Raw genomic sequence first — 27503 nt, 5'->3', positions numbered from 1 at the left:
TTTACAATGGAATTTCTTAATTATATCCTATCTTTTTGGATAAAAAAACAACTTTAATTTATCAGATTAGTAATAATAGATTCCATTAAATTTTAATATTTAACAAGAAAAATGATAGTATAATATAATGATTTTTAATCAATTCGATGAAATATTTTCAAATTTAATCGAAAAAAATATGTAATTACGATGTAGGGTGAAATAATATAGATTCGCACGCACGTACAGTTTTTAACGAAGTTTATAATTGAAAAACTTAAAAATAAATATCTTCATATACCAACGTACATATAAGATACTTTCTTTAACATTTTGATAATGCTATTATAAATATACAATTTGAGTATGTCATTTACATGACCTTAAATAAATGAGACACAATAAAAAATATTGTGTAGTGAACACGCTTACGATATAACGATATCGATTAATTTTGTTGATAAAATTTCTAAAGAAAGCGCAGATCCGCAGATAAAACGCGCATATTCCAGCTCTTGTGCTTATAGTTTACTTTTTAATCTACGTTGTACGTACATAATAATAATAATAATAATAATTATAATAATAATAATAATAATTTTCAACGTATTATAAAACTACAATCACAAAGGAAACACGTTTGACCATTAGCTACACAATTGTCTAATGTGAGAGAAACAAAATAATAGTAATAATGATATTGTAATGATAACGATGATAATATAATTACTTGCGAATTGCAGTTAAATCGTGTTTATCGCGTTTTAGAAACGCGAAACGGTTCTTTTACTTTTTAGTAAATTACGAAATGATTCAGAATGGACAATCCTTATTATATATTAATTGATGAAATTGTATTTCGAGATTATGGATAACATTTGTGTTTTTGTCCAACAGAAAAAAAGCTTTGGAAATCGATGCGCGATGATTGCACAGGTATGTTTAATATTAAATTTTAGAAGGTAGCTTTGTCGTAAACTTTTAGCCCGTTCGTGCATATTGCTTTGATATTGTTTGTAGCTGATGATAATCTTGTAATCAGCCGATGTTGTCCGTATCTAGAAACAAGAAGTCAGAAACCATATCCTTGAAATGTAATGAAAAAAAAACTTTAAAAGAGTAATGCCATTCATAAATAATAATGCAAGTGTCCCAAAAGGATATAATATTTGAATTTTTCTATATGGAAAAACGATTATTTATATCGTATAGGTGAGATAAAATTACAATAGCACACCTCATCAAGACTCCCAAATTATTTATGAATGGTCGAACTGTTTGAGCGTTTAAATCTCGTTAGCATTTTTAATATTTTTGAAGGATCCAATTATTGGTATTTGCGAATAGTTTAATAATATCAATCATCAGCATGGAAGCGTTAAATTGAAACGTTACAAAAAATTTGGGAGCAGACTTCATGAGGCTTACATCGGTTAGCAAATAAAGAATAACGAGTATGATCTAACGAGATTTAACTGCAATTGGCTTCACATCTAAATTTATTTATTCGATAATAAACTATATATATTCGATGCCACAGGGACAGAGATTTGTTTAGGTGACAAATAAACCTACCACCACATACATATCTTTATCCTATAATATTTATATGTAGATTAAACTTTCAATTGCAAGAATAAATAAATATAAATACTCTGTATCTCTTCTGTTGAATTGTATCGTCAAAAAACGATCGGATATATGTTAATTCTTTGGACCCGGGAATTTTTGACGTGGTCGGTGATTAGGATAATTATTACAAATTTACATTTAATGTAGAATTTGCGAAAAATGTTGGTCTGGATGTCTACTTATTAAAGATGTAGGAGTTCCTCCCCCTCCTACATTTATAATTGTCCAAAATAATATATACATGTATATATGTATAGATGTCCAAAATTAATATTCGAAGTAATATATAATATTTAGGATTTAGGTTGGTCCTTAAAATCGGATTCCGTAAAACGAAGTTTGCCGGATTTTCAAACAAATTTGTGCTATGATCTCTCTGTATGCTCTTTTTATATAATACTTTGTATCATTTTTTATTTTATGATGAGTAAAATCTTATAATTAATAAAAGAACACTAGAGAATATTGCAGTCGTCAAAGTAAAATAAGAGAGAGAGAGAGAGAGAGAGAGAGAGAGAGAACAGCTTGAAATGGTCTAGGCCGACATTTGATCTGGTTATCACCGAATTAGAATTTGAAATGACGTTCGATCGAGTTACCATCAACACGAAATTACGAATTCAATCGCGTATTTACGCGCGCACCTGCGTTTTCGAATACTTCAGACGGTTCAACATTTACACATTTACACAAATATAGAAATCTAGAATACACTTTTCGTTAGTATTCGTACGAATCTAAGCGATTAAACGTCGAGCATCGCATGCTTACTAAACTTTACACGATATTTGACTTTCTCTTTTAACATTATTTTCTTTCTCTTACCTTTTTTTTCTCGGAAACAACGATATTTTTTATTCGTGATACAATTGTGAATTACTGGTGACAATGACTATTGCGATACCATAGTTTTGGTACAAAAAGTACACAAAACTTTGGTTTATTTGAAACGTCTTTTAAATGAATCGAGATCGAATTGTAATTGGTATTTATAAGTACGATTCCGACAACTCAAAATCGGAAGCGGAAGCTCGCGAGGATCTTGTATTAACAGAAATACCCCCACCGATTGCACTATCCGAAGTTCCCTCGCCGGTTACAAAATCGGCAACAATCAAGGAATCCTTTCCGATATTTCCACCTCCTCCTTTTAATAGGTCACGTTCGGCAAGCTTTTGTTTCAAAAACTTGATTTTCTCTTCCTTCTGCAGCGAAGAAGTTAAAAAAGAAAGAAAAAAACATATATGACTTTTGCATGTTTTTTTATACAAAATGAATACAAACAATGAACAGTTTACCTCGGCAATAAGTTTTTGCAATTCATCGTTTTCGCTCAATAATTTTTGATATTTTTCTTCGTCCTCCTTTGATAAGCATACATCAGGATTGTACTTTGATTCTGCCTTATCCCTGGGATGCCTAATCACTTCTATTACCTTTGGTACAAAGATCAACGCCATGCTGAGAAAGCAACAAAATATAATCGCTAATGCTACGAAAGCAAAACTGGCATCTTGTTGACTGGCGATAACCATCGTAACAGGGGCTGTTATAAGGCATAGTACAACTACGTTATAAATTGACATGCCTACGTATCTCGAATCATTAATTTGTTTCACTTTGATACTTCTAGTTTCATATGCCAGGAATAATCCAAACACCAGAATAACACCTTTGTAACCATATATCAATCCTAGAACAATCATTTTCAACAAATGAAAAATCTTGTATTACATATAAGAAAAATCTGTATACTAACCGAGCCATATGCTATTGTGTTCGCTCTCGCAATGTTCCAATTCCGGTCTTATTCTCGCATCGTCGTCTCCGGTGGGTGGTGATTCCAATGGGAAAACCTCGATTTGCCTTTGTAAAGGATGAAATCCTTGCCACAGGCCAAGAAGAACGATGTCGATCACCAATAATCCGCTTACCATGGTATACAATTTCCACGGTTGAATCTTCTTCTGTATAGATGAAACTTTTTGTTTGGCCATGAACAACTAAAAAATAAGGAAAAAGAAGTTAACGATGCAGTTGACGGACGAGTAAATGAAAACTCGTGGTAAAGATACGTAAACGTTCGATTAGAAGGACACCAAAGGGAGTTACCTTCGCTTGATCAGCTTTCGTTTTGGTAGTGAGTCTGTGAACTCGCCATACTTTGCTGAACATGGCACCGAACGCAAGGGTAAAACCGGTAGACAACATCCAAGCTCTGGCTTGACAAACTGCTGGATATTCATTAGGCGAAACGAATCTGCCATCAATTCCAAGAAGAAATACAGATATGAAACAGGCTATCACACCGGCTAGCATGATCGTGTTACATACCGGATGAGAAGACATAATTACCCTGAAAAGAGAGCAACATAAGAAAATAATCGTAAATTAGATGTGTATAGCGTTGCTTATCGAACGAGAAATGCTTCCACACCTCCGATGTCTATTCCAAACGTTGAAAATAATCAATATAATCGCTATAACGATTCCGACAGACGATATAGTTCCCATGCATATGAATAAAGGCAGTGATACCGTTCTTAGAATCGTTCTTACTATCGTTCTATCTTGAGGTATTTTTCCACCAATCCAACGTTCCATGTTTCGCCAAGTAAGATTGTCGCTTTGCGTATCATAGTATCCTAACTTAACGTATTTCCCATCGATTACTTGCTCGATTTGTGTCAATGCTATCCTATCACCTTGCGAACTAAAAGCTACGTATCCCTGTACACAAACGTCCAAAGAAGACATTATTGAAGATAAATGTAATTAAATATACAGAGCGTTTCGCGTAAAATGTGGCCAGCCACAACTTCAAGGATGAATTAATTATTGATGGTTAAAGAAATCTGACCTTGAAAATTTGCATCAAAATGAATCACGAATTGAAGATGAAATATCCGACGAAGAAGCGGACACGTCATTTTTATACACCCTATACATTTTGAACATTATTTACATACGGAAACTCCTAGGAATTGCGTCGAGTTGATAGCCGAATAAATCTCATCGGCGATTTCCTTGTCGGTATAGGTAAAGTTCTTCAAGCTCTTGCCGAGTTTACTCAACTTCTCCATAGTTTTGTTAAATGCTAATCGATAAGAAAAAGTGTTTTCTAGTCAGCAACAAAATTCAAATTCCAATTTCAAATTTCCAACATCGAATACGTGATCTTCGTTTTTATTTCGTAACAGTGACACGCTCACCTAATGCTACAGACCAAACAGCGTCATATGCAAGCGGAGCTTCCTGATAACCTTCGGGATACCGATTGTTATCGATGTCATAGCCATCTTCCTTCAACATTTTATTCAATTTTTGCCTGAAATCTTCCGACGTCATACCGCTGATAGTTGTATCATTATTTTGATTCCACATGAGAGCCTCGGTCGTTAAATGGCCTTCGGCAGCTTGTCTCATTTGTTCCTTGGTGCAAGCGATATTCTCTTTATCAAGATTCATCTCGAACCAATTGTCCTCGTACCATCCGATGAAAAACCAAACGTAACTCTTCCCGTAAAGATTGTGACGATATAATTCGCATAATACTCTCCTTGCAGCTACAACGTAGAAAAGACCAACGACTATTCTTGCATCTTGTCTACGCAGATTTCTCACGGCATCTGAAGGATCGGAGAGAAAGCTCTGACGAGTGACTATTTCTATTCCTGCTTCTTTACAACGTGCTTCTAGGTCTTCTACTGTCTGCGTTATAGAAAAAAAAACCCATAACAATATATTAGAAAATTATCACATTATATATTATATATTTAGGAATATAAATTAACTGACAGAAATGAACACTTCTTCGGCTTGCTGCAGTATGGCGACGCGGGACCAGCCAAATTTTTGTAAAAGTTTGATTCTCGTGGGATTATGCACAGTGGCGGATGGATGTGTCCTGAACAAAGTCGGGAATCGATTTCTGTCTGAAAGAGCTGGCGATGAAGCACCATAACACAGCTAAACAAAATATAGTTTATTCGATTAGTTTTCTTCTTAACAAATTTCGAAGATAACAAAAAATAAAGAAAAAGAAAAATTACTTACGACAACCAAATTCCACATTTTCGCAGCTTCAGCAACGGTGGTACAAACTGTGCTGCATCCAGCTAACAGCATTAATTTATGGGGCTTGTAATAGAGCAGATTGTACATTACCGAGGCACCGAGACCAGGTTCGCACTGAAAGGGAAATACGATAAATTATCAAACGGTATATTCAATTAGAAATTACCTATCCATCTGCCATTGAATCTTCTTACCTCGCTGTCATTAGAGTGCAATTTCAGAATGAAACCAGGCAATAAATTCTTCTCGCGATTAACATCATCCAATGCCAAATCTACGGCTGGCTTGCAAGCCTAATCACGAATACATTCAATCTTTATACTTCATTTAAAAATAACAAGTTTTATTATATAAATAATATAAAAATGTTACGCTCACCTGACCACCTTGCCAACCACCCTTTCCGTTTATTGGGAAAATACCACCAATGTGGAGGACATTGTCATTTTCATCAGGAGGTGGTAACGAACCGATGACCGTACGAGCTAACATCAAAACGGAGATGATTAGGACCAACATTGTGTTGTTGTATTTCTCTCTCTCTCTCTCTGGTTTTACTTCTTTTTTCCTTTCGTATTTTTGAAATTATCCCTACGACACGCCGAATGAACGCGACTTCGAAAGGCGGACTTTTTTTATAGCCTTCATTCTCTTCTTGCACCAACTCTGTTTCGACCTCGAGACTGAAGACTGTTTTCACCCCCTCCGACAAATCTTTTTTCAATTTTCCTTTCCGCGCGGTCGCTCAAGACGATCAATTTAAAAATTGACAAATTACTATGTGCGAACACTCGATCATTATCATAAGAAGAAGATGTTTATCGAGCTGACGACCATCTCATTGTCCGAGTTAAAGTCCATTTAATAGAAGACGGAAGTTTCGCGGGAGCTTTCATATTGATTCCATCCCGGGACTTGGGAATAGTGGTGGGGATAAGGGGTGGCTATCAAGAACGTTCGTACAATTCTCTCCCTCTCTCTCTGTTTAAATCGATGAAAAAAAATGACAACAAAATAAATCATATTATAATTCCTTATTCAAAAGCTCCTTTTTTGTAATTGAAAACTTGAAGTTATATTAATTATAAGCAAATAATCAGTAAATTGAAAATATATTCTTTTGATCGTATCATTGCTCGGTCGGTAATGCAGAGTTTCCAGGAGAGGTATCTCATGAGAAAGCACACGTGTTATCAGTTAGTTATGCTTATGTTAGTTTACGTTAAGGTTGTATCGTTTCTAATTTAACATGACTCTTATATTATTCGTACATTACTTTCCCCGATATCATGTAATTTGATCTCTTTTTTCGTCGACTTGATTAACGTTGTTGGTAAGTTAAAATTGAATAACATCATAGTCAGTGGTGCACTTAGTTTGTTGCACAAGTCTAAAAGATTATTGTTTTTAAGAATAAAAGTGCATTATTGGTGGACCAAAAAATGGCTGCGCAACGTGCATTGCCACAGAGTAAAGAAGCCTTGTTGAAATCATATACAACGCGATTGAAGGACGACGTTAAATCGATGCTAGAAAATTTCGAAGGTGCGTCCTCCTAACCTCTTCAATCGTACCTCCTTTCTTCTTAATTCTTTATCAGTTTTGAACGTTCTTTTGTGTCTAGATCCTTTTTCTTTGAATTCTCTAACTTTGTTTTCGAGAGTTTGACTTTCATTTAAATTCGATTATTTTGTGTCTTCAGAAATCGTCAAGCTTGCTAAAGGTGAAAATGATTCGCAACTTTCACGGATGGCTCAATGCGAGCAGGACACATTCGAAATGCATGTTAGGGCAGCTAACATTGTTAGAGCTGGTGAATCCCTGATGAAATTAGTTTCCGATATAAAACAATACCTGATTCTTAATGACTTTCCGTCTGTCAATGATGCTATAGCTCATAACAGTAAATTGTTTAGAACAAAGCAAGCTGAATGTGATCAAAAACTGGCATCTTTGAGAGATGATATGGCAGCCGATTTGTATGACTTAGAAGAAGAATATTATACTTCTATATATAAATAACAATTGTGTTAAATCTCTCTTAGGCAATTTCTAATTCTTTTTTTTTCTGCTCACGCGCGATATTACAAAATTTTGATATTTAGTAAAATAAATGAGATCAAATTCTATAATATGATTATATCATTTAATAATTATGATAATATTATAATATATATATATACACACACACGTAGAATGTGAAGACATACTTATATCATTTTATTATTTCAATATTTTGACACACATACGATATACATCACACGATATTTCTAATTAATAAGTATATTTGATAATGCAGTAATGTGAATTCAAGCGTCAAATGTTAGGGATGATCATAAATGCTACTTGTGTAACAATATGGACTCTGATGATCATACTTGCTCATATTGTACAAATATAATTTACAGAAATATTACGGAGTTCTCCCAATTGTAATAAGGAGATTAAAATCTACTTTACAAAAAGGATATAAATCAATACTTTGTTATTAAATTTGGAATGCTACGCGTAGAATCTTCCTAAATCGGCGCAGTTATCGATAGCATGCAGACATAACGCTAGTCTTCGACTTGCTCTTGTTTTTTTCAAGGTATTTCCTTGAAAATTACTATCGAATACTAGAAGAGTAACAAGAGTATCACAGTGTAAGCACAACGCTGTGACAATGATCCACCAATTATGGATCTTGTATACATAGGCAATTAAATAAAAGTATTACATCACAAAATAGTTGAAGATCCATTACAGTATCTAATTAATAGCTATTTCAGACGCACAAAACGCGAGAACGATTCAGTACAAACGATAAATGCACCTTTCAATAAATTATTATCCTTTATATTGTATTTATTTGCTTGAATCAGTCCGCGATAACGCAATCAAGTAAAGATTATCTATACCAAGTAGTGCTTCAATAATACATTAAATACTTACACGATTCAAAAATGAACTTTCAGAATACATGTGGTACATTAATATTTTGAACATAAATTAGACGATTAGAAGAAATAAAAATACATAGAATATCGGTCTTAATCTAGCTTAATTTTTTCCCTCCCTAAATTTCGAGAGTGGATATCACGAACCTAAATGCTCATCAAGACCAATAATAATTTAGTATATACATAATTCTTTTCACTTAATATTAATAATTAATCTTACGTTAATGAACCAATACATTTTTTTGAATATCTTATTCCATTATTTTTGGTCCTCGTCCGCATATGACAAACAAAAAGCTGACTGAATTCAAAATGAAATCATATACTTTCATTGAAATACGATTTAAAGTTCAATTACGTACGAGGCGCGTTCTCGAATACGCTTTAAAATGATCATTTAATGTGAAATAGTGAATTTCTTTTTTTCTTTACTTTTTTTTTCCCCCTTTATCGACTTACAATTCTTATGAATTCAGTAAATCGACAGTGACTTTATTGTACATATATGATAAGTATATACTCTAAGTAGACTTACGTTCTACTTTGGCAAAAAACTTTTACAAATCTAAATCTCGGTATATATTTCTTGGTGTTTCGTTTTTTCGATTTTATTAAATATATCTTCCCTTCAACTTCCTCCTAATCATACACCTCTCTATGACATTCAATTATTATTATTATTATTATTATAATTTTGTTTGTTTTCATTTTTCTCTGTATTTTCTAAAAACGTTTGCACAAAATTCCGATTTTCGATTGGCAGCTTAAATACTCGCAGCTCAGCGGTAAAATAATCTCAAAAAGGTTACAAAACTTTCAGTTCTCCCTAACAACTTTACTATATATGCATATTCTTTATACTATATATATCTATAAAATACGCCCAAAATGTGATATGCTTTTATTTTCTCTTAGCATATATCTGACACGACTGTAAATGTCTCGATGAACAGGCATTGCGTCGTTCTCATTAGCTGGCCATTTTTTAAGGCGGCATATTTAGAACAAGTACTAACATATCTTGGCAGTAATCGATGATTCGTTATCTTTAGGAAAGTTATCCGTTCGCTTAGCGACATATCGTAAGAATAAGATATATAAATGCATAAACTTGGAATGATATTGTTTCTTTTATGAATTTAACTAAACGTTTAAACGTCGTAGTTATTAAACCCCATGAAGAAAAAAAAAAACAAAATTCATTTACAAAATTCATTAAAATACAATTCTTCAATTGATTTTCACAACCATAATCAATAAGGTTTTCTCTTTGAACCACCTAATCGTTTTTTCTTTTTCTTTTCTCATATTTTTTTATCCTTATAAACACCCTTGGAATATTATTTATATATAAACTTAGAAAGGTAGAGAAAATATTTCAACATAATTTCCCTTTTTTTCTTTTGGGCTCTCGAACGGTTCCGTCTTTCTCCTATGTTTCTTCTCTTTTTCTTCACCGGTGTTCATCGGTTATTCAATAGAGAAGATCACCGGTCGTCTCCGAACCCCACGCATTGCCATCTTGAGCAGGTTTCAAGTAGTCAACCTCGCTTGTGTTTTGCCCTTGCTGCTGTTGATCGTTGCCATTGGCGTTGTTAGTAGTCAAGCCTGTGCCCGTTGTTAACGTAGCTCTGGTGACACCTAACTCGAAGCCTTCGGATGCCAAATCCACTTTGCTTGGTGTATAGCTCGCTAAACCACCGCCTCCTAAAAATAAGTATAAACGTATACAAGGAACTAAATAAAATGTAAGTGTAACGTCAATGAAAAGATCATTTTTAAAATATATTTATGTAAATAATGCAAAAATCAAAATTATAAATATAATTAAAAAATAATTAAAACATTTAAATAAATGTAATTTTTGTTCAAAATATTACACAACAGTTAGTGTTTTATTATTGAAACAAAGTAAATGTGAATAAATAACGAACTTTGATTGTTAATTTCTATATAAAGCAAGAAGGTAGAGGAATAGTTATATAAGTCATTGTTGTTAACTATAAAAATTACCAAGAAGCGACGGGATGCTCGTCGTTGAACCGGCCGTTGACGTTTTATTGGTGATCTGCGTAGATTGCTCTCCGGAAGTTGAGCTTTCGTTATCTATAATATTGCTCTCACCCTCCAACATGGAAGCCTCGCTTGGATATTCAAAGGTGCGTGTTGCCATATCGTCGAATTGTATTCGATGCTGAAACGAACACACGTAGAGATTAATATCAAAACAATCTATTGTAAATTAAAGATGTTTTGTGTTTATTATTCTTCTATAATTTTTCTATAAATTTTTCAAAGACAATGTCTATGATATTTTTTGAACGTTTTCATTTTGAAACGTAGGAGATTTAAATTGTGTTTTATATGAATCATAAAGAAGAAGAATGAAAAGTAATTACAAAATAAATAGAAACAACGGCATTAACGCAAAGACCGATGCGGAATAACAGTAACCGGTCACACTCCTTGATTTTTTGAGCACAGAAGCGAGAAGACATTGGTCTTTTTCGTTATTTTCTCTCGATAAGATCTTATTAGAATAAATTGCGAGTTAATATTTCGAAAATTTGTTTCTTTATTATCAAATCAAAAATGAGTAATAAGAACATTTTTATCTCGACAAATTCGACCACAATTTAAAGGGAAATTCATTTACGATAGACCAAACACAACCAAGTTTCCGTATATATGTAGATATGGCAATAACAGTATCTACAATTATTTCAACTACGAGTTGACTGCACACTTTTCTTAATTATATCTACACCTTGAACATTATTTTCCTTAGATTTCGCGAACAATTAATGATCCCGTAATTTATAAAACATAAAGATAAGTAGTTATATAAAGTATTTTATCAAATAAATTGATATTCAGAAAAGATTCAATCGTCTGTTGATCACGATTTTCTATCCAACAGATTTTATAATTACAATCGCATATATATTATAATAATAATAATAATAATAAACATCGTTGTGTGTGTGAGTCGTAAGAAACGTGTTGTCACAGGCGGATTACACTATTAATACCGTTATTACACGAATCCTAATACACTTCATGCATATGTATGTACCTATTTATACGCACGTTACGCTTCTTTACATATTTCTTCGATTTGCATACACGTGAGATGATTTCTAGTCAAGAGCAATGTATAAAAGTAATAACTAGAAAAAGGATAAAAAAAAAAGAAAGTAAAGATTGGAGAAATAACCGATTGCATCTTGATATGCACATTTTTCTGTGTATGTACTTATGTACAGGTGCATAACAACTAACGGTTATGCACCAGTGTATTATCTCGTGCATTGTGTTGAAGTACTTTACTCGTGAAGAAAAATAAATGATGTATTTTCAGATCATTTAAAAAGAATTCCGTTGCAACCACGTTCTTTGTACTATTTCCACTTTCCTCCGTAGATTTTGCAATGTTCTTGTTATCGCGAATAAAGGAAAAAATATAAAAAAAAAAAAAGATGATTTACTCGAAAAATTCGCTTACTAAACGTGAATAATGTAAATCGTTGCAATTTTAGAGCAGCTGATCGCAGTAATAAATATTTAGGAATACGCAACTCGTTTTCATTTATACAATTGTACGAGATAAATGTAAATATTTTGCGTGAATCCGAATGAAGCAATAGAGAGTAATGCATTCTGTAATGAAAAGAAAATATACGTTACAATTGATTATATTTCATAACGCACACCGTGATTTTTGAAGCGTTAAAAAATAACAGAAAATATATATGAGTTTAATTTCTAATTAAGATATTATAATTTTCAAATCGAAATTGTAATAATATCAACTTACATCGTTTCAATATGAAACATTATACTTTGTTGAGAATTCCGACGATTATCAAAATGCGGCAACGATAATAATGAGTCGGAGACAGGAAGGGTGGTGTAGATAAATAATATTTTTACTCTTACTTTTTTGATATTTCTCGTATGACTATATTCGATCATGTGCAGCAGTCACACGTTGTGCTGGTAAACATTGATACTTTTTCCAATAATCACGACAAGGAATTGCTAATTACGTATTCGCGTAACGGTATCGTTACGTTAATGACGAATAATTTATATCATACGAATTATCGTTGTTTGCCAACAAACGACCTTGACAAATGAATATTACGAAAGTTGTTTGCAATTCATCTCGTTACGAAATATCGCGAGAAATTCGAGGTAAACGCACGCTCACTTTTCTTTCTGAAGTATTGCAGCATGCTTTTCGTTGTTATACGTTCTCGCCAATGCATTTATGTTTCTTTTTTGAAAAGTTATACTTCTTTTGGCGCGTTGAGGAAAATGTAATGGAGAGTGATTTTGTTCCGAGCGTCTGGAAAAACGACACCATGAAGTTTGTCAGTATTTACGACGTGCGGCAAAACGATTTCTCAAGTTTACGGCATGAAGTTGTCTTCTCTTCTTCCTCCCTTTTTTTCTCAAGCGGGTCACCCATCCAAATACTAATCGTACTCAGCGCTGCTTTACTTAAATGATCGGGCGAGAACTAATGCTGTAACCGCGCCATGGCTGTTGACGCGTGAAGTAATTCGATATCTCTCTTATATTTAGTGTGGACTGATATCTATATTTTGATATTTTCTTTTTCTTTTTTTATTCTTTCATATATATAATAATAATTATTTTTTTTCTTTGAAGTTTTTTTTTGAAGTTATTTTTGAGGTTATTGAGATTATATTCGTTTTGGTACTGCAAAGAAGTATAACTTCTTACGTGCGTACATAAGTACACACACCAGTTTTTTTTGTTTTGTATTCTTTATTATATATGTAATATATCAATCGATTGAAAATATGTTTCCTTTCTTTTTTTTTTACAGTTATTTTTGAGGTTATTGAGGTTTATTTGTTTTGGTACGCAAAAGAAGTATAACTTCTTATGTGCGTACATAAGTACACACACCAGTTTTTTTTGTTTTGTATTCTTTATTATATATGTAATATATCGATCGATTGAAAATATGTTTCCTTTCTTTTTTTTTTACAGTTATTTTTGAGGTTATTGAGGTTATGTTCGTTTTGGTACGGCAAAGAAGTATAACTTCTTACGTGCGTACATAAGTACACACACCAGTTTTTTTTTGTTTTGTTTTGTTTTTATTATAATAAATGATAGTTTACCGATATGAGTCGGTGATTACGAAAATACGCGTCAAGTATACTTACAAGTATACTTAATGCTAGTACGATTACAAGAGGGTTCAATCAGACCTTGAAAACATCGATTGTTTTAAAACTTTGTACACTTGTGTTAGTAGAAGTCCATTAGGATTATATAATGCAGTCCATTTAGGTCCATTAGGTTTATACCGTGCAAGCAATAAGACCCAATACTTAACTGTTTCAAAGAAAACGAGGAGAGAAGTTTCACGTGCATTTTTATATACCAGTTCACAGAATATGTAATTCAGGAACGAACACCTTTAATACGATATCCCCATAAAATTACATTCGAAATTTGCTTCGAGTTACTACGCGTCATCGATAAAATGATTGTTCGCGAGGTGAAACTCTTATCTACATATATATATATATAATATAATGCGCAAACTGGATCGTAAAACGTGAATTATCTAGCAGAGAAAATGAAACGTTAACCCATTACGCAGCTACTTGTTTCAACCTATACAATTTTGTATCATTAAAATGCAACTATTGTATATCGTATATTTGACAGCACGCACATCGCGTTTGTGTATTCCTACGTGAACGATGTTAAATAACTCCCCTCCCTTCAAACTTTTCTTTTCTACGATACTACTGTAGCAAAAGTTATTGCAAAATGATATATAGTACGTTCAACAAGCGCATACCACGTATTTTTCCTTTCTTTCTTTCTTTTCCTCTAATTTTATAAAATACCGCCAAATCTTATAAATTTAATGATTTAATATTTTTGATACTTTATTTAAAATATATAAATTCTTATTATTTATTATAATAGAGTATCTAATTCTAGTTTATTTATATAAATTAATTAAACATAATATTTCTTCTTTCTTTCTTTCTTCGTCTATTTACAATTAGACGCAATAAGAGTTCTTTTCCTTTGTTTTTTTTTAAATATAAATATAATCTTCGAGTATGACAATGATAAAGCGAATTTTTTGTTATCTTTACGTATAGATTGTACAATAAGATAAACGAGAAAAATTTATAAGAATCGCGAAGATAGTACGATTAATAAGTTTATCGATATGTTTCCATCGATTTTATACACGTACTGTATAATATCTCGGATCGGCATAATAAATCGAGCGAAAATACGATTCCCTTTTAGAAACGATCGATCCAGAATATATACATAATTTCGAAATTTACAAACAAAGAGAAACACGGAACTGTAAATAAGATCGAAAGAATTATTAAGAAGAATTATTATCGTCGTTGTTGTAAGTTTTTTTTCCTTTTTTTTTTATCTTGGTGTGAGTTTTCTAATTAACGATTGCCATATCTATCTGCTTTTTATTTTTCGTTATCTCTTCTATAACTTACATTTATCTTATATCAGAGATTTTTTATTGATTGTGAGAATCAAACAAACAATAAAATAAAGTAATATGAAATAAAATGAAATAAAACGAATAAACGTTGAACCGTTTAACATGAATCGATGATTTGATTTACTTCCGATTTGAAATTCGGTGTGTAAACAATTATAAATAAATATTTATTATTATATTATAAATAATTAAATTATTATATTATATATTATTATATTATAAATTATTATATTATATATAAATATATTATATATATTTATTATAATAAATTTAATTTAATTTTATTTTAATTTTAATAAATAAAATTTAAATTTATTTATAATATATTATAAATAAATAAATGGATTTTTCAATGGAAATAAATAAGGTGGTGGCTCACCTTGTGATTTCTCGGCGTTCTCGATAGATTGCTACGACCATTGATAAGAACATTATCATTGAGAAAAGAAACGTCGCAGGGGGACGGTGGTCCACCCGAAAGTTCCCATTCAGAATCGTCAGTCGTCGAAGCATCCAAAGTAGCGTCGAGAACTATGATGCTACCGTCTCCAACCTGAAAAAATAGATAAGATAACGATAAACTTCGAAATAGGAATCTGGTAGGACGACTTTTTTTTTAAGCTGGTTCAAACACATATGTAAATTATACATCTCGAGTTATGTTCGTCAGTTTTTATGAGATTAGCTCGTATGGAAATTTCGCTTATTTAAATACAAATTGATCGATAGTTTTTGTTTATTATTAAGTAAATGATACATAATTATTTTTGTTTTTTTGTTTAATTTGTAATTTGTAATTTGCTCTTTTAATTATTTTATTACATATGTGTTATATAAATATTTATATTTACAAAAATAAATACCATCGACTATAATAGGATTCATGTTGACTGTAAAACTCGTTAATGTTCTTTTTTTTTTTTTATTTTTTTTATTTTATGGGATCGTTTTCTTTCATCGAAAAGAGGAAATTGAAAAAATGATCCCTGTAATTTGTAATTTGCTCTCTTAATTATTTTATTACATATGTGTTATATAAATATTTATATTTACAAAAATAAATACCATCGACTATAATAGGATTTCATGTCGACTGTAAAACTCGTTAATGTTTTTTTTTTTTTTTTTTTATTATATTTTATGGGATCGTTTTCTTTCATCGAAAAGAGGAAATTGAAAAAATGATCCCTGTAATTTTAATAATGGTGCATAATTATTTTTTTTTTTTTAATTTGTAATTTGTAATTTGCTCTCTTAATTATTTTATTACATATGTATTTATAAATATTTATATTTACAAAAATAAATACCATCGACTATAATAGGATTTCATGTCTGCTGTAAAACTCGTTAATGTTTTTTTTTTTTTTTTTATTATATTTTATGGGATCGTTTTTTTTCATCGAAAAGAGGAAATTGAAAAAATGATCCCTGTAATTTTAATAATGGTGCATAATTATTTTTTTTTTTTAATTTGTAATTTGTAATTTGCTCTCTTAATTATTTTATTACATATGTGTTATATAAATATTTATATTTACAAAAATAAATACCATCGACTATAATAGGATTCATGTCGACTGTAAAACTCGTTAATGTTCTTTTTTTTTTTTTATTTTTTTTTTATGGGATCGTTTTCTTTCATCGAAAAGAGGAAATTGAAAAAATGATCCCTGTAATTTTAATAATGGATACCGAGAAAGTCCTTCAGAACTCGTATAGTATTACGTAGCCCGCGATACTCTCGATTTTATACTTTCCTTTCTTCAGAATAGGAAACAGTAATAGAGATCATAATCATTTACATGATGATTCGCTTGATTCTTTTACAAGTCAAAATTCTTTTTTTCTTTTTTTTTTTTAATGTCGTTAAATTTATGTTTACGTATAACAAAATACCAATATGGCGAATGTTTCTATAGGGGGGTCGGTGGGGGGTGTTGTATCACTTTGTTCTTACAATCAAATAATAACTGAACAAAAATATTTGAGATTTAATCCATAAATTCTGATGCGAACCTTAGAATGGGAAGGGAGGGGGTCAGGTACTGTATTATAATAACGTATTAACTATTATATTAGTTTACTTTTTACAGTCAAATCTGAATACGTTCGCAGTTTAAAATATATTATTAGAAATTATTTTTATAATGAAACAACATACATTGGTTTATATTACATATAAATTTTTATATCACAGGTTTTAGGTTTAATTAGGTTAATTTAGGTTATAATTTAGGTTATAATTTAGGTTAAATTTTTATATTACAGGTATTAGGTTTGTATTACATATACATTGGAAATATATTATTGGAAATTGTTTTCATAACGAAACCAACATAAATTGGTTTTATTGATAATAAAACAAAACAGGAAGAGAGTTATAGTTTTCTCTTCGATTCGAAAGCATCGATGCGTTTTGAAAGCATGGGGATCTCTTAACGGCGCTTACGTGAAATTCAATCGATTTCACGAACATCGGAAGAACGCATACCGTCACGACAAGGACGTTATCAATTTCCGGTCCACTTCCGGGGAATCGTTCGAGCACGGATTCGATTTCGGATTTCGATGAGATAAATCGCTAGAGAATTACGTTTCTTGGTGTGTATTTTTATTTTAATATCGTTTAGAAAAAGAAAAGAAAAAAAAAATGATTTTTTTGTCACGCGACGTAACGCTGAAAACTACGTTAACGGATGAGCAAAGATGGAGGCCATATTCGTGCCGCCAGCAACAACGTCGTAACAACAATTGCTCTTAAATTCAGTTGAAAGATGCAAATAAATCTAACACAGGTACATAAAATATATACTTTGGAGAGTAATTATTTGAATAATCGAAATATATGAATAAAAATGAGAAAATTATTACTACTAAAGCATCCTAGGGAAAAACATAAGCGTGAAATAAGTGTAACGATATAGGAAAATAAGTATATCCTCGGTTTAGAAATAGTTAAAGGAGCGGCAATGAACCTGAGTATAGGGTCCCTGACTTCATGAGAAATTCCCAGGACGTAAGGGGGTATCACTCTGTTGCAGGTAGACCTTGAACCCTCGGTGAGTCCACACGACAAAGACAACCAAGAAACTTGCCTAACGATCCAATGTGAATGTTAACTTTTTACAAATGCTGTGTGTTCGTGTGTTCGTTTACACACTTTTTCAGCTCCTTTCTATCATTTAAATATGTATATATACATAAATTAGAAAAACGGAAGGATATATAAGAAGAAATGATACGACATACTCGAAATATACAAAATTACTTTTACAAAAATTCCTAATAAATGCATATTAGATAATTGTTAGCTTTTTACAAAATAGAGAAGTTCAATCTCCAGAGAGAGAGAGAGAGAGAGAGAGAGATCGTTGACTGCTCAAAGTTCTTTCTGAATTGCGACCGGTTCCACGTATGCAGGAAACATCTATTTGTGTCATCTCGAGCGTCGAAGCGACGCGAATGTGAAATACTCGGAGGGAAGCCTACCGTATCGAGTTCGTTCTTCCCCTCGTTCCAAAATATAATCGTAATCCTATGTAAAATTCTACGACTCTCAATTATTTGTTCCGTAAACAATTGTTTTAACAAATGTCAGGTATAACCGATAAAAAGTATTTTTTATTTTTCCTTCTATAACATACAATTTGCAATATTTCATGTAGAATCTTTGGGAAAGGTTACGAGAAACAAAAAAAAAAAAAAAAGAAAAAACTGGTGTGTGTACTTATGTACGCAAGTAAGAAGTTATACTTCTTTGCCGTACCAAAACGAACATAACCTCAATAACCTCAAAAATAAATTTAAAAAATAACTTAACAGAAAAAAAAAATTTATTATTATTATTATTATTATTATTATTATAATTATTATTATTATTATTATTATTAAAAAAAAAGATGGTGTGTGTATTTATGTACGCAAGTAAGAAGTTATACTTCTTCGCCGTACCAAAACGAATATAACATCAATAACCTCAAAAATAACTTCAAAAATAACTTAAAAAAAAAAATTATTATTATTATATATATATAAGAAAGAATAAAAAACTGGTGTGTGTACTTATGTACGCACGTAAGAAGTTATACTTCTTTGCCGTACCAAAACGAACATAACCTCAATAACCTCAAAAATAACTTTAAAAAATAACTTTAAAAAATAACTTAACAAAAAAGAAAAATTTATTATTATTATTATTATTTAAAAAAAAGGAAAGAAACATATTTTCAATCGATCGATATATATATATATATTAGAAAGAATAATAAAATATTATAATATATGCCATGGTACAGTGATAATATTAGTTCCCGCTCGATCATTTAAGTAAAGCAGCGCTGAGTACGATTAATATTTGGATGGGTGACCCGCTTGAGAAAAAAAGAGGAAGAAGAAAAGAAGACAACTTCATGCCGTATACTTGAAATCACTTTGCCGCGCGTCGTAAATACCGACAAACTTCATGGTGTCGTTTGGAAAAAAATCACTCCCATCACATTTTCCTAAACGCGCCAAAAGAAATATAACTTCAAAAAAAAAAGAATTCTCCCAGTATTTCTGTCGTCTGCCCCACATACCAAAAATTACAAGCAGTAGGATATGGATAAAAGATAGGCTTGTGAAAGGATCGTTGGAACGTAATATTCCTTAGAAGGCTGAGTTAAGGAGCGAGGCTGAAAGGCGCTAACGGATCTCACTCTCTCTTTACTTGGTCTAGCTGTTGCTCTAGGACAACCATATATGTGGATTCCGCGTAATAGTTGTGTGTATGTGTGTCTGTGTGTGTGTTGGAATGTCACGACGCTGGCACGACGAGGGCACAACGGCACTGCTTGTTCTCTTCTAGCTTTTCCCGTGCTTCATATCATCGTTCAATTCATTTTATCCTTATCTTTAACTATTTTCTTGTTCCCCCAACTCTTTATTATCCTTATTATTATTGTTATTATTATTTTCTAGGTATAATCAAAATGATCTATTAGAGGAGAAGCATATGAATAAGGAAGAAATTGGGAACTTTCCTTTATGGTCCCTGGCTCGCTTATTCGGTCCAATGATTTTCTAAGCCAGAACTCCGTTCGTAAGATCCGACGAAAAATGGAACCAACCCGCTTTAACGTCGACTATTATTCGTACTATTAATCACGTAGAAAAACATGATTGCTCGTATTGGAATAACCCCCTTTAAAAATAACCAATTCTTTTTAATTCACAGATATAAATTTCGTTATCAAGAATATTGCCAAAGTTTGATAGAAGTGATATTATCGGCCGAGTATACCGATAAGATAAACTTAAAGTCCACCAATGAGATAATAAAAAAAATAAAAGAAAAACATGACCGAATTGGTAGGTAGAATTGAAATCGTAATAATACGTTGATTGCAAAAACTTAGTTGTATCGCATTTCAGGTTGGATCTAAACGACGATTTCGATCGGCAAGAAATACTTAGCAATAGTGGAATACCGTAACGGTTATCGAGAGAAATTGGGTCAAGGATTTCTTCTCCGCGCTGAAATTCAATTACCAACAGCCAAAGCCATGAGAGAGACACCACCACCACCACCATCGCCATCAAATCATCGTGATGCTCATTGCTCTTTGAAAGAAAGAAAGAAAGAAAGAAAAAAAAACAAAAATAGGGAAACAGAGAACATTACTTTTTGAAGTATTTGAAGTAATTATTTACACGAGTTGCATGGGTCCGATAGCATAAATATATCAGCCGTACGTTTTTTTTCATTCCATTACTAGTTCATTTTCAATCGATAACGTAGTACCAGGTGACTCATCGTGTACAACAGACGATGATGCACGCGACACGCAATGCCGCAAAGCAAAAGCCTTTCATTCGAGGGACGGACGACCTATCGTCTTCCTTTTTTTCACTTTCAAATATAATTCTTCTCTCTCTGTGTGTGTGCTAATAGTATATAAATAAAATAACATTAAATATACACAGAAATATATACGTGTTATCTATCCGTAATGAATTACATACACATGCATAAACATTATATTATAAGTTTTTTTTTTTTTTTATTAAAGTGAAACTTCTTACCAAAAGACACGAAAGAGGTAGGGAGAAGAGAATGAGACAGAGAAAAAAAAAAGAAAGAATCCACTATACATATTATTAATTATCTCACTAGACTATCCTAGGGATTTCTTTTACGTAGCTGAAAACGCTAACCGGTAGCATCCGCGCTTTTTACAAGGGCAACACCACCAGACGGGATACTTAAAGATTTTTTGTAAACTTTAAACAGTTATGGAGATCCATTAGTAGTACCGTATCACCGTGCAAGGAATCGTATTAAGAAAACAACCTGTTTTTTTACAAAAAAAATCAAGAGGGAGAGTTCATAAACATTTTTATACATCTGTTCGTTTCAGCAATTTAAGCAAGCATCCAAGGCAAGTAGTAGGCAAGTTGCAATGGATAAAAAGATCCCCATGATTTTTTCCCCTAATTTCCTTTTTATCGAGCCGTTTAACGAGATATAAATGTTGCAAAATTTTAGTAAGTAGCTTGTTTTCAACGCTTATGATTTTTTTTTTTCGAAGTGCATCAATTTGTGTTTTACGATGAATTTTTCTTCTACGATTTCAAGCAAATAATCAATCAAAAAATATGATTAGGAAATGTTTATCATTCCGTTATTATTTCAACAGGATAAAAGGATGTATAAATGAAACAAAAAGAATAAAAAGGTCAATATTTTACTTTCACTTTTTGTTTGGCAGTCGTTAATTAAAAGTTAGATATTCTCAATGAATATTTTCCCACATTCTTTCTTTCTTTCTTTCTGTCTCTCTCAACGTCTTGAATAGGCTACACAAGATTATGATAAAAGAGACGCGACCAAAACATATGTATTTATACAGGAGAGTTTAATGCGCGCAATTGCATAATTATTACAGTGTTGAGAAGGTTAATTAACGTCTTGCTCTTCGGGATAAATAAAACGTAATCTCGTGGTTGTTAAGTAACAACATGCTAATACGGAGTTTTTTTTCTTCTTTTTTTTTTTTACCGATGAAAAAACTCGATTTTGTCTTTCAACAACGACGCTTAATAATCGCGTTGAATATCTCAAACGAACGATAGTCACGTGGATTCTACGTTTTTATCGAGGGTTTTTTTTTTTAGAATTTTTCTTGTAACGCGAATGATAACAAAAAAAAAGAAACTGCTTATCTTTTATTTCGAGTAATTAAATTAAATTAATTGAATTTGCGTTGATTAGTTTTTAAATTGTTTTTTTTTTTTTTTTTTTTTTTTTTTTTAATATCTGTTTGTAATGAATCGAAAACCACGATTTCATTTACACGGTATTTTAAGGAATCAATCTTCCATGTAAATCGAGGGAAAGGTGTATTTAAAACGTAGTCACAATCATATTAGAAATGGACAACGTAAGACACGACAAGTCGTGCCTTGAATCTTGAATAGAGTCGTTTCAAATTCTTTGCGCGCAAACACACACACACAGATACAACACTAAAGATGATGAAGTATAACGAATCGTGAAAGAAGAAAGTGAAAATATTCAACGTTCTTATTATAATTATTAATTTTTATGACGACAGACGAAATACTGGGACATTTAAACTTCAATTTTAGTGAGTCTTATAATTAAGAAATAAAGAAATTTAGAGAAAGGAAAGTATGAATATAACGAAAGAATTCTTATCGTTTTATATTTTATATTCAAAATTTATCGTTGGGGAGAAAAAATTAAAAAAAGTACAATTACAATGTAGAAGAAATCAATGGAAAATTGAATAATGATATGAAAAATATTTGTTCACTTTCAAGTGACAAAGAATACTTAAAAACTATTTTCTGTAATTTATAGAAAAGAATGTTGAATGTAATAAATTGTGCATCGTATAACTTTCTTCTTATCATTTGGCAAACATTTAAAGTTTCAATCTTGAATTTGAATAATATAATGAATAATAATATACAAACCTTTGACTTCTCGCGTTTCCTTTTGATAATAAGGCCATCGTTCTCTATGTAATCAGGAACGTCTTTCCTGTTGCTAAAATTGAAGACCATTGTGTTGTTCTGCTGATTCCATGGCTTGGCATCCCAAAGACCCCCACCACCACCACCACCACCACCACCAGTCCCAGTACCAGTACCAATACCAGTACCAACAGTGGGAGTTGACTTTTTTGTTGGTTGTATCTCATCAGCACTCTTCAAACTAACTACGACTTTTGTTGGTTGTTCTATACTCTTAACACGATTTATAAGATTCTTCTCTAATTCTCGATTGCTTAAATTCTGCTGTGGAAGCTGAGTTTTAGTGGACACAAGCGGTCTTATAATACCAATTTGTTTTTGGGGTGGAGACGATTCACTTTTCTGACACCTTATCGTTTTAGATTCGTTACCCTGAGAATAGGACGTAGTGGTAGAACTGATTAAGCTAGCAGACTTTGGAGGTTTGTTGTCAGCCTTCTTCTCCTCAATGATTTCATCATTGCCATCATTCTTTTTCTTTTCATCCTTATCTACAGCCAATTTCTCACGAAAAAGTCTCGAAGCTATTTCCTGATCCCGAAGAGTTCCAGCAAAGGATTCATTAGTTTTGATATCACAGGTATTAGGCTTCAATACACTCGTTACCTTTTCCTCGACTTTTCGACTTCCATTTTGTTTAATACCTGGCAAGTAATTCTTCTCCCTGTTGTTGGACTCATCTTTGAACCTAAAATGCATGGTTGTACCAGCTTTGCTAATATTGTCTAAAGCTGAGGAAGAAATTGTTTTTGGCCCATCTTCCACATCCTTGCCTTTTTCTATTTCTTTTTTTTCCTCCTCCTCCTCTTCTTCTATTTCAACTTCTGCTTCCGCTTCTTCCTGACTTTCTACTTCTGCTATTTCCGGTTCTAGTCTCAACTCTTCAATGGAAGGATCCTTTGGAATTGACGAGTCGATGGTTACGCTTTTTTTAGGACTTGGCAACCTTTGTCTTGTAGACAAGACCATTTCTTTTTCAGCCTGTCGAGTACGCGTTTGAATAACTTTATTAGTTTCTAAATTTTCTTTAATCGGACTGGACTTACGAATCGGACTGGAACTCTGAAGTAGAGGAATATTGGCATCTTTGATAGGCGAAGATGGACTCTGAGCAGCTGGAGAAGAGATCCTCGGTGACAATAGAGGAGTAACGGGAGGAGATTTGATACCTATCTCGAGAGCACAAACTTTTGACCTATTTTGAGGTTCCGGACTCGGTGCTGGAGAAAACCTAAGCTTGTTGAAGGTAGGCTCCGGCGAGGGTGACGGTGAGTGAGACTTTTCGATCTTCTGAAACTTGCTCACTACAGAAGAAACTGATTGTACTATAGGATCGGTGATAACACCATCGAAATGAAACTCCTCGTCTTTCTCAATAAGTTCTGCCGTTGGTTTTTGAGGCAAGATAATTTTTTTCGGCGACGAGGAATTAGTAGTAGTAGTATTTGTCCTAGTATTACCATTGGCAAAGGGTTTAGGCTGTAACGGTGGTTTAGGTAGTACCTTTTTTTGATTCTGCGCTTTGAAGGTATCGTTGATCGTCTTAAACGTCGCTACCTTAGCAGCGACGTCTCCTTTAGGTTTCAACTTTTTCGCTGATCCTTCGAATATGCGCATTGTCGTCTTGACTAGATCGGGTGGAGGCCGTTCAGTTTCTGCCAAAACTGGCTTGATTCTTTTCGGTTTGTTTGTTGCCTTGGGTCGATCTATATCGCTCAGTCGACTTTCTATTTTGACGGAGCTCCTGTCGACGAGAACAATGTGATCGTTAATGGGATCCTGCCTCGACGCGATCCTGCTCGCGTTAGTGCTCATCTTGCTAAGATTCGAATCATCGATCGAGGAGGAATTAACATTATACCTAACGAGAGTTTCGACGCTCCTGGCTCGCTTCATCGTCGTCTCGTTACTGCGACTAGCATTTCGATATCTATCACCACCGGTCTTGCCGCTCGTTTGCCCGGCAACGTTTCTCTTAGCGTACTTTCTATCGGAAACGACAATAGTCGCGTTCTTCTCGTTCGTCGAATCTTCCTCCCGATCGAGTAAATCTTCCAAACTAGCAGCGCGTCGAAAACGTTGTACCGTAGCTCGACTTTTGTTTGTTTCCCTAAGAGCGAGGTTAAGATATTTGCTTTTAAGTTTATTCACGATCCCAGGGCCGTACTGCAATTCCTCGGAGCTATCGCTTTCGGCGTCGGCGGCGGCGGCCTCGGCCTCGTTCGTTTTTATGCCAACGGTGGCGGCCCTGACCGTGCTCGTTGTATTACCACGAAATTCTTCGATTAGGTTATTACCGACGTCGCGTGTCCTCCTCGTCCCGAGTATATTATCATCGTTCTCATAATCGTCTTCACCGTGCTCCATTTTTCTTTCCATATCCGTGGATTTAATCGAGCCACCACTAGTAGCACCACTACCACTGCCGTTTACATCCTCCGAATCGGAGCAAAGTGAAAGATCCGCCTCGAGACGCATGTTGCGCGCCACTGAGTCATTTTCGCAGTTATTACTGCTAAGGAAAAGGGTGGCACCACTAGCGACCTCTCTACCGACGAGTGGACCAATTGTAGTGGGGATAGGGAGGCCGCCCATTCCACCCCCAGTACCACCACTACTAACACCACTACTAGCATCGGCAAGAATAATAGTACCAGTTTCGTTAATACCACTACCGGACTTTTCTTCCTCGCGTGTTGTTGTCGTAGTAGTAGTAGTAGTACTAGTAGTAGTAGTAGTAGTTGTTACCGTCTTCATTCTCGTCGTCGTCGTCGATGACGTATCCTGACGTTGTTCTTGACGACAAACTACTACCGAGACATCACCGCCCTCCGTTGATAAGAGTTTTACGTTTGCTCCGTTGCTCGATAAGAGAACTTTATTTTGTTGTCTTCGCCGTAATATCAGATCTCTTTTCCATTGAGGAACGTTATTACTATCGGCAGCATTCGACTCGCCGCCGGCCGACGACGCGTTGCCGGCGGTAGCCATCTTGGACGACACGCGTTCTCAAACGCGCTCGAGACAGACCTCTCCCACTCTGCAACTTGAAAAAAGTCACTTTGACGCGTCGCGATGACAATCGGAACGCGAATTCGGAACGCGAATTCGGAACCGCGAAACTTTGGTTTTCGTAACAATTGGCCTTTGGCCTTTTTCAACGATTACTTAATTTTGATATTTGGTATTTAACGTTGCTATTGCCGTTGGCCGTTGCTACTGCACCAAGGAGAAGCGAGCCAATGGCGCGACTGGATTCGCCTCTCAACGCCGTGACAACGCCTGCGAATCGGAGCCTCGCGATCACTGGATAATCGATCGTTTTCGTGGAAAGGCTCCACTTTCGCCGGAAAAATGGAGGGGAAGACAACCACCACAACCCCACTCTTTCGTTAATTTTTTTTTTCCATGAGATCAATTGAAATGAAGAAGTGACAATTTTTTTTTTATCTTCCTTACCTTACCCGTTTGTTTTTGTTTCTTTCACGATAGCTCTTTAGCTATTGCCATACTCGTAACGCGGCGGCTACGTTCGTTCGTCGTTCGACGACGACGAGCGTACACGATCAAACCCGATCGGTGAAAATTGGAGCTGGCACGCGCGTACACGCGACGTACACGCGAACGTCTTGCCCGATGCATCGAGAAAGCCGTTTTATCTGTCGTTGCTACGGAGACAACGACGACGACGATGATGGCTGCTAGGAAGCCAGCAGCAACACCGAGAGACGCAGCAACGCTCACTGCTTGCGCACACGTTACCTTGATACAGTACGCACACACATGGTACACACACGGCACACACACGCAACAAGCAATAAAAAGCAAACGAGCCTATTTCTTTCTTTTTTTCTCTCTCTCTCACTCTCTCTCTCTCTGCATCCGTCGACGAACGATCGCCTCTCACTCGCAACACGCGAGAACCCTTTTACTCCTCCTCTTCTTTCTCCTGTTCCACCACCCTTTAGCGTTCTCTCCTCTCTACGCCCTCACTTCCTCCCCATTGAACGACCACCGAGAACCTTAGGATCGATTCATACGGCTTGCAATGATATTTATCGTCAAATTTACCTCAAATACTTGCGTCTATGTACGTTTCTTTAAAATTAACCCTCATTGTGCCTTTTGCGACGATACGAACAAACTGTTTCCACTGAATACATATTTTTGGCAATTAATTTCATATATTATCCAGCCGTTTTTTTTTATTGTTAGTAAATATTTGCGTTGTCTATTTTGCATTTGCATCACTGACACTACGTTGCGTGTACCGTTATCTGTAGATAGCT

The 27503-nt window shown here is 33.8% G+C and overlaps 3 protein-coding genes and 1 long non-coding RNA gene across 5 annotated transcripts; 2 read left to right on the top strand and 2 right to left on the bottom strand.

Annotated features, from left to right (window-relative positions):
• Positions 1 to 223: 223 nt before the first annotated feature.
• On the bottom strand, positions 224 to 6611 carry LOC122517525 (gamma-aminobutyric acid type B receptor subunit 1). 2 transcript variants are annotated; one of them, XM_043635963.1, is made up of 12 exons: positions 6067 to 6611; positions 5883 to 5981; positions 5668 to 5802; positions 5410 to 5580; positions 4824 to 5322; positions 4581 to 4708; positions 4049 to 4341; positions 3724 to 3967; positions 3371 to 3614; positions 2910 to 3304; positions 2678 to 2816; positions 224 to 1037 (listed from the first exon to the last, which is right to left on the bottom strand). In XM_043635963.1, exons 1-12 carry the CDS (start codon positions 6205 to 6207, stop codon positions 1018 to 1020), a joined length of 2508 nt encoding a protein of 835 aa, XP_043491898.1. In that variant the 5' UTR covers positions 6208 to 6611; the 3' UTR covers positions 224 to 1017. The 2 variants fall into 2 exon arrangements, with proteins under 2 accessions (XP_043491898.1, XP_043491897.1); XM_043635962.1 differs by lacking the exon at positions 224 to 1037 and having other exon boundaries at positions 2438 to 2816.
• Positions 6612 to 6833: 222 nt separating this feature from the next.
• Positions 6834 to 7727, top strand: LOC122517522 (mediator of RNA polymerase II transcription subunit 22). Its single transcript, XM_043635961.1, has 3 exons — positions 6834 to 7021; positions 7101 to 7233; positions 7391 to 7727. Exons 2-3 carry the CDS (start codon positions 7131 to 7133, stop codon positions 7708 to 7710), a joined length of 423 nt encoding a protein of 140 aa, XP_043491896.1. The 5' UTR covers positions 6834 to 7021; positions 7101 to 7130; the 3' UTR covers positions 7711 to 7727.
• A 2304-nt stretch (positions 7728 to 10031) lies between these two features.
• On the bottom strand, positions 10032 to 27178 carry LOC122517520 (serine-rich adhesin for platelets). Its single transcript, XM_043635959.1, has 4 exons — positions 23155 to 27178; positions 15551 to 15724; positions 10644 to 10824; positions 10032 to 10337 (listed from the first exon to the last, which is right to left on the bottom strand). Exons 1-4 carry the CDS (start codon positions 26203 to 26205, stop codon positions 10105 to 10107), a joined length of 3639 nt encoding a protein of 1212 aa, XP_043491894.1. The 5' UTR covers positions 26206 to 27178; the 3' UTR covers positions 10032 to 10104.
• On the top strand, positions 20162 to 20795 carry LOC122517524. The gene is made up of 3 exons (XR_006303882.1): positions 20162 to 20306; positions 20390 to 20523; positions 20587 to 20795. It is a non-coding gene; the product is annotated as an uncharacterized LOC122517524 (long non-coding RNA).
• Positions 27179 to 27503: the final 325 nt, after the last annotated feature.

This window comes from Polistes fuscatus, unplaced genomic scaffold, assembly GCF_010416935.1.
Source record: "Polistes fuscatus isolate 324 unplaced genomic scaffold, CU_Pfus_HIC Scaffold20, whole genome shotgun sequence".
Taxonomy (NCBI): Eukaryota; Metazoa; Arthropoda; class Insecta; order Hymenoptera; family Vespidae; genus Polistes; species Polistes fuscatus.
The sequence above is the reverse complement of the archived record's forward strand: the minus strand, read 5'-3'. Positions and strand labels throughout refer to the sequence as shown.

Coding starts and splice junctions, on each gene's coding strand:
- LOC122517525 (XM_043635962.1), bottom strand. CDS start 6,207: ATGTTGGTCCTAATCATCTCCGTTTTGATGTTAGCTCGTACGGTCATC. Junction 5,581..5,667: donor AAATGTGGAATTTGGTTGTC/GTAAGTAATTTT, acceptor TATTTTGTTTAG/CTGTGTTATGGTGCTTCATC. Junction 5,323..5,409: donor CCGAAGAAGTGTTCATTTCT/GTCAGTTAATTT, acceptor TCTATAACGCAG/ACAGTAGAAGACCTAGAAGC.
- LOC122517522 (XM_043635961.1), top strand. CDS start 7,131: ATGGCTGCGCAACGTGCATTGCCACAGAGTAAAGAAGCCTTGTTGAAA. Junction 7,234..7,390: donor GATGCTAGAAAATTTCGAAG/GTGCGTCCTCCT, acceptor TTGTGTCTTCAG/AAATCGTCAAGCTTGCTAAA.
- LOC122517520 (XM_043635959.1), bottom strand. CDS start 26,205: ATGGCTACCGCCGGCAACGCGTCGTCGGCCGGCGGCGAGTCGAATGCT. Junction 10,825..15,550: donor GAACGCCGAGAAATCACAAG/GTGAGCCACCAC, acceptor TGTTCGTTTCAG/CATCGAATACAATTCGACGA. Junction 10,338..10,643: donor GAGCATCCCGTCGCTTCTTG/GTAATTTTTATA, acceptor ACTTATTTTTAG/GAGGCGGTGGTTTAGCGAGC.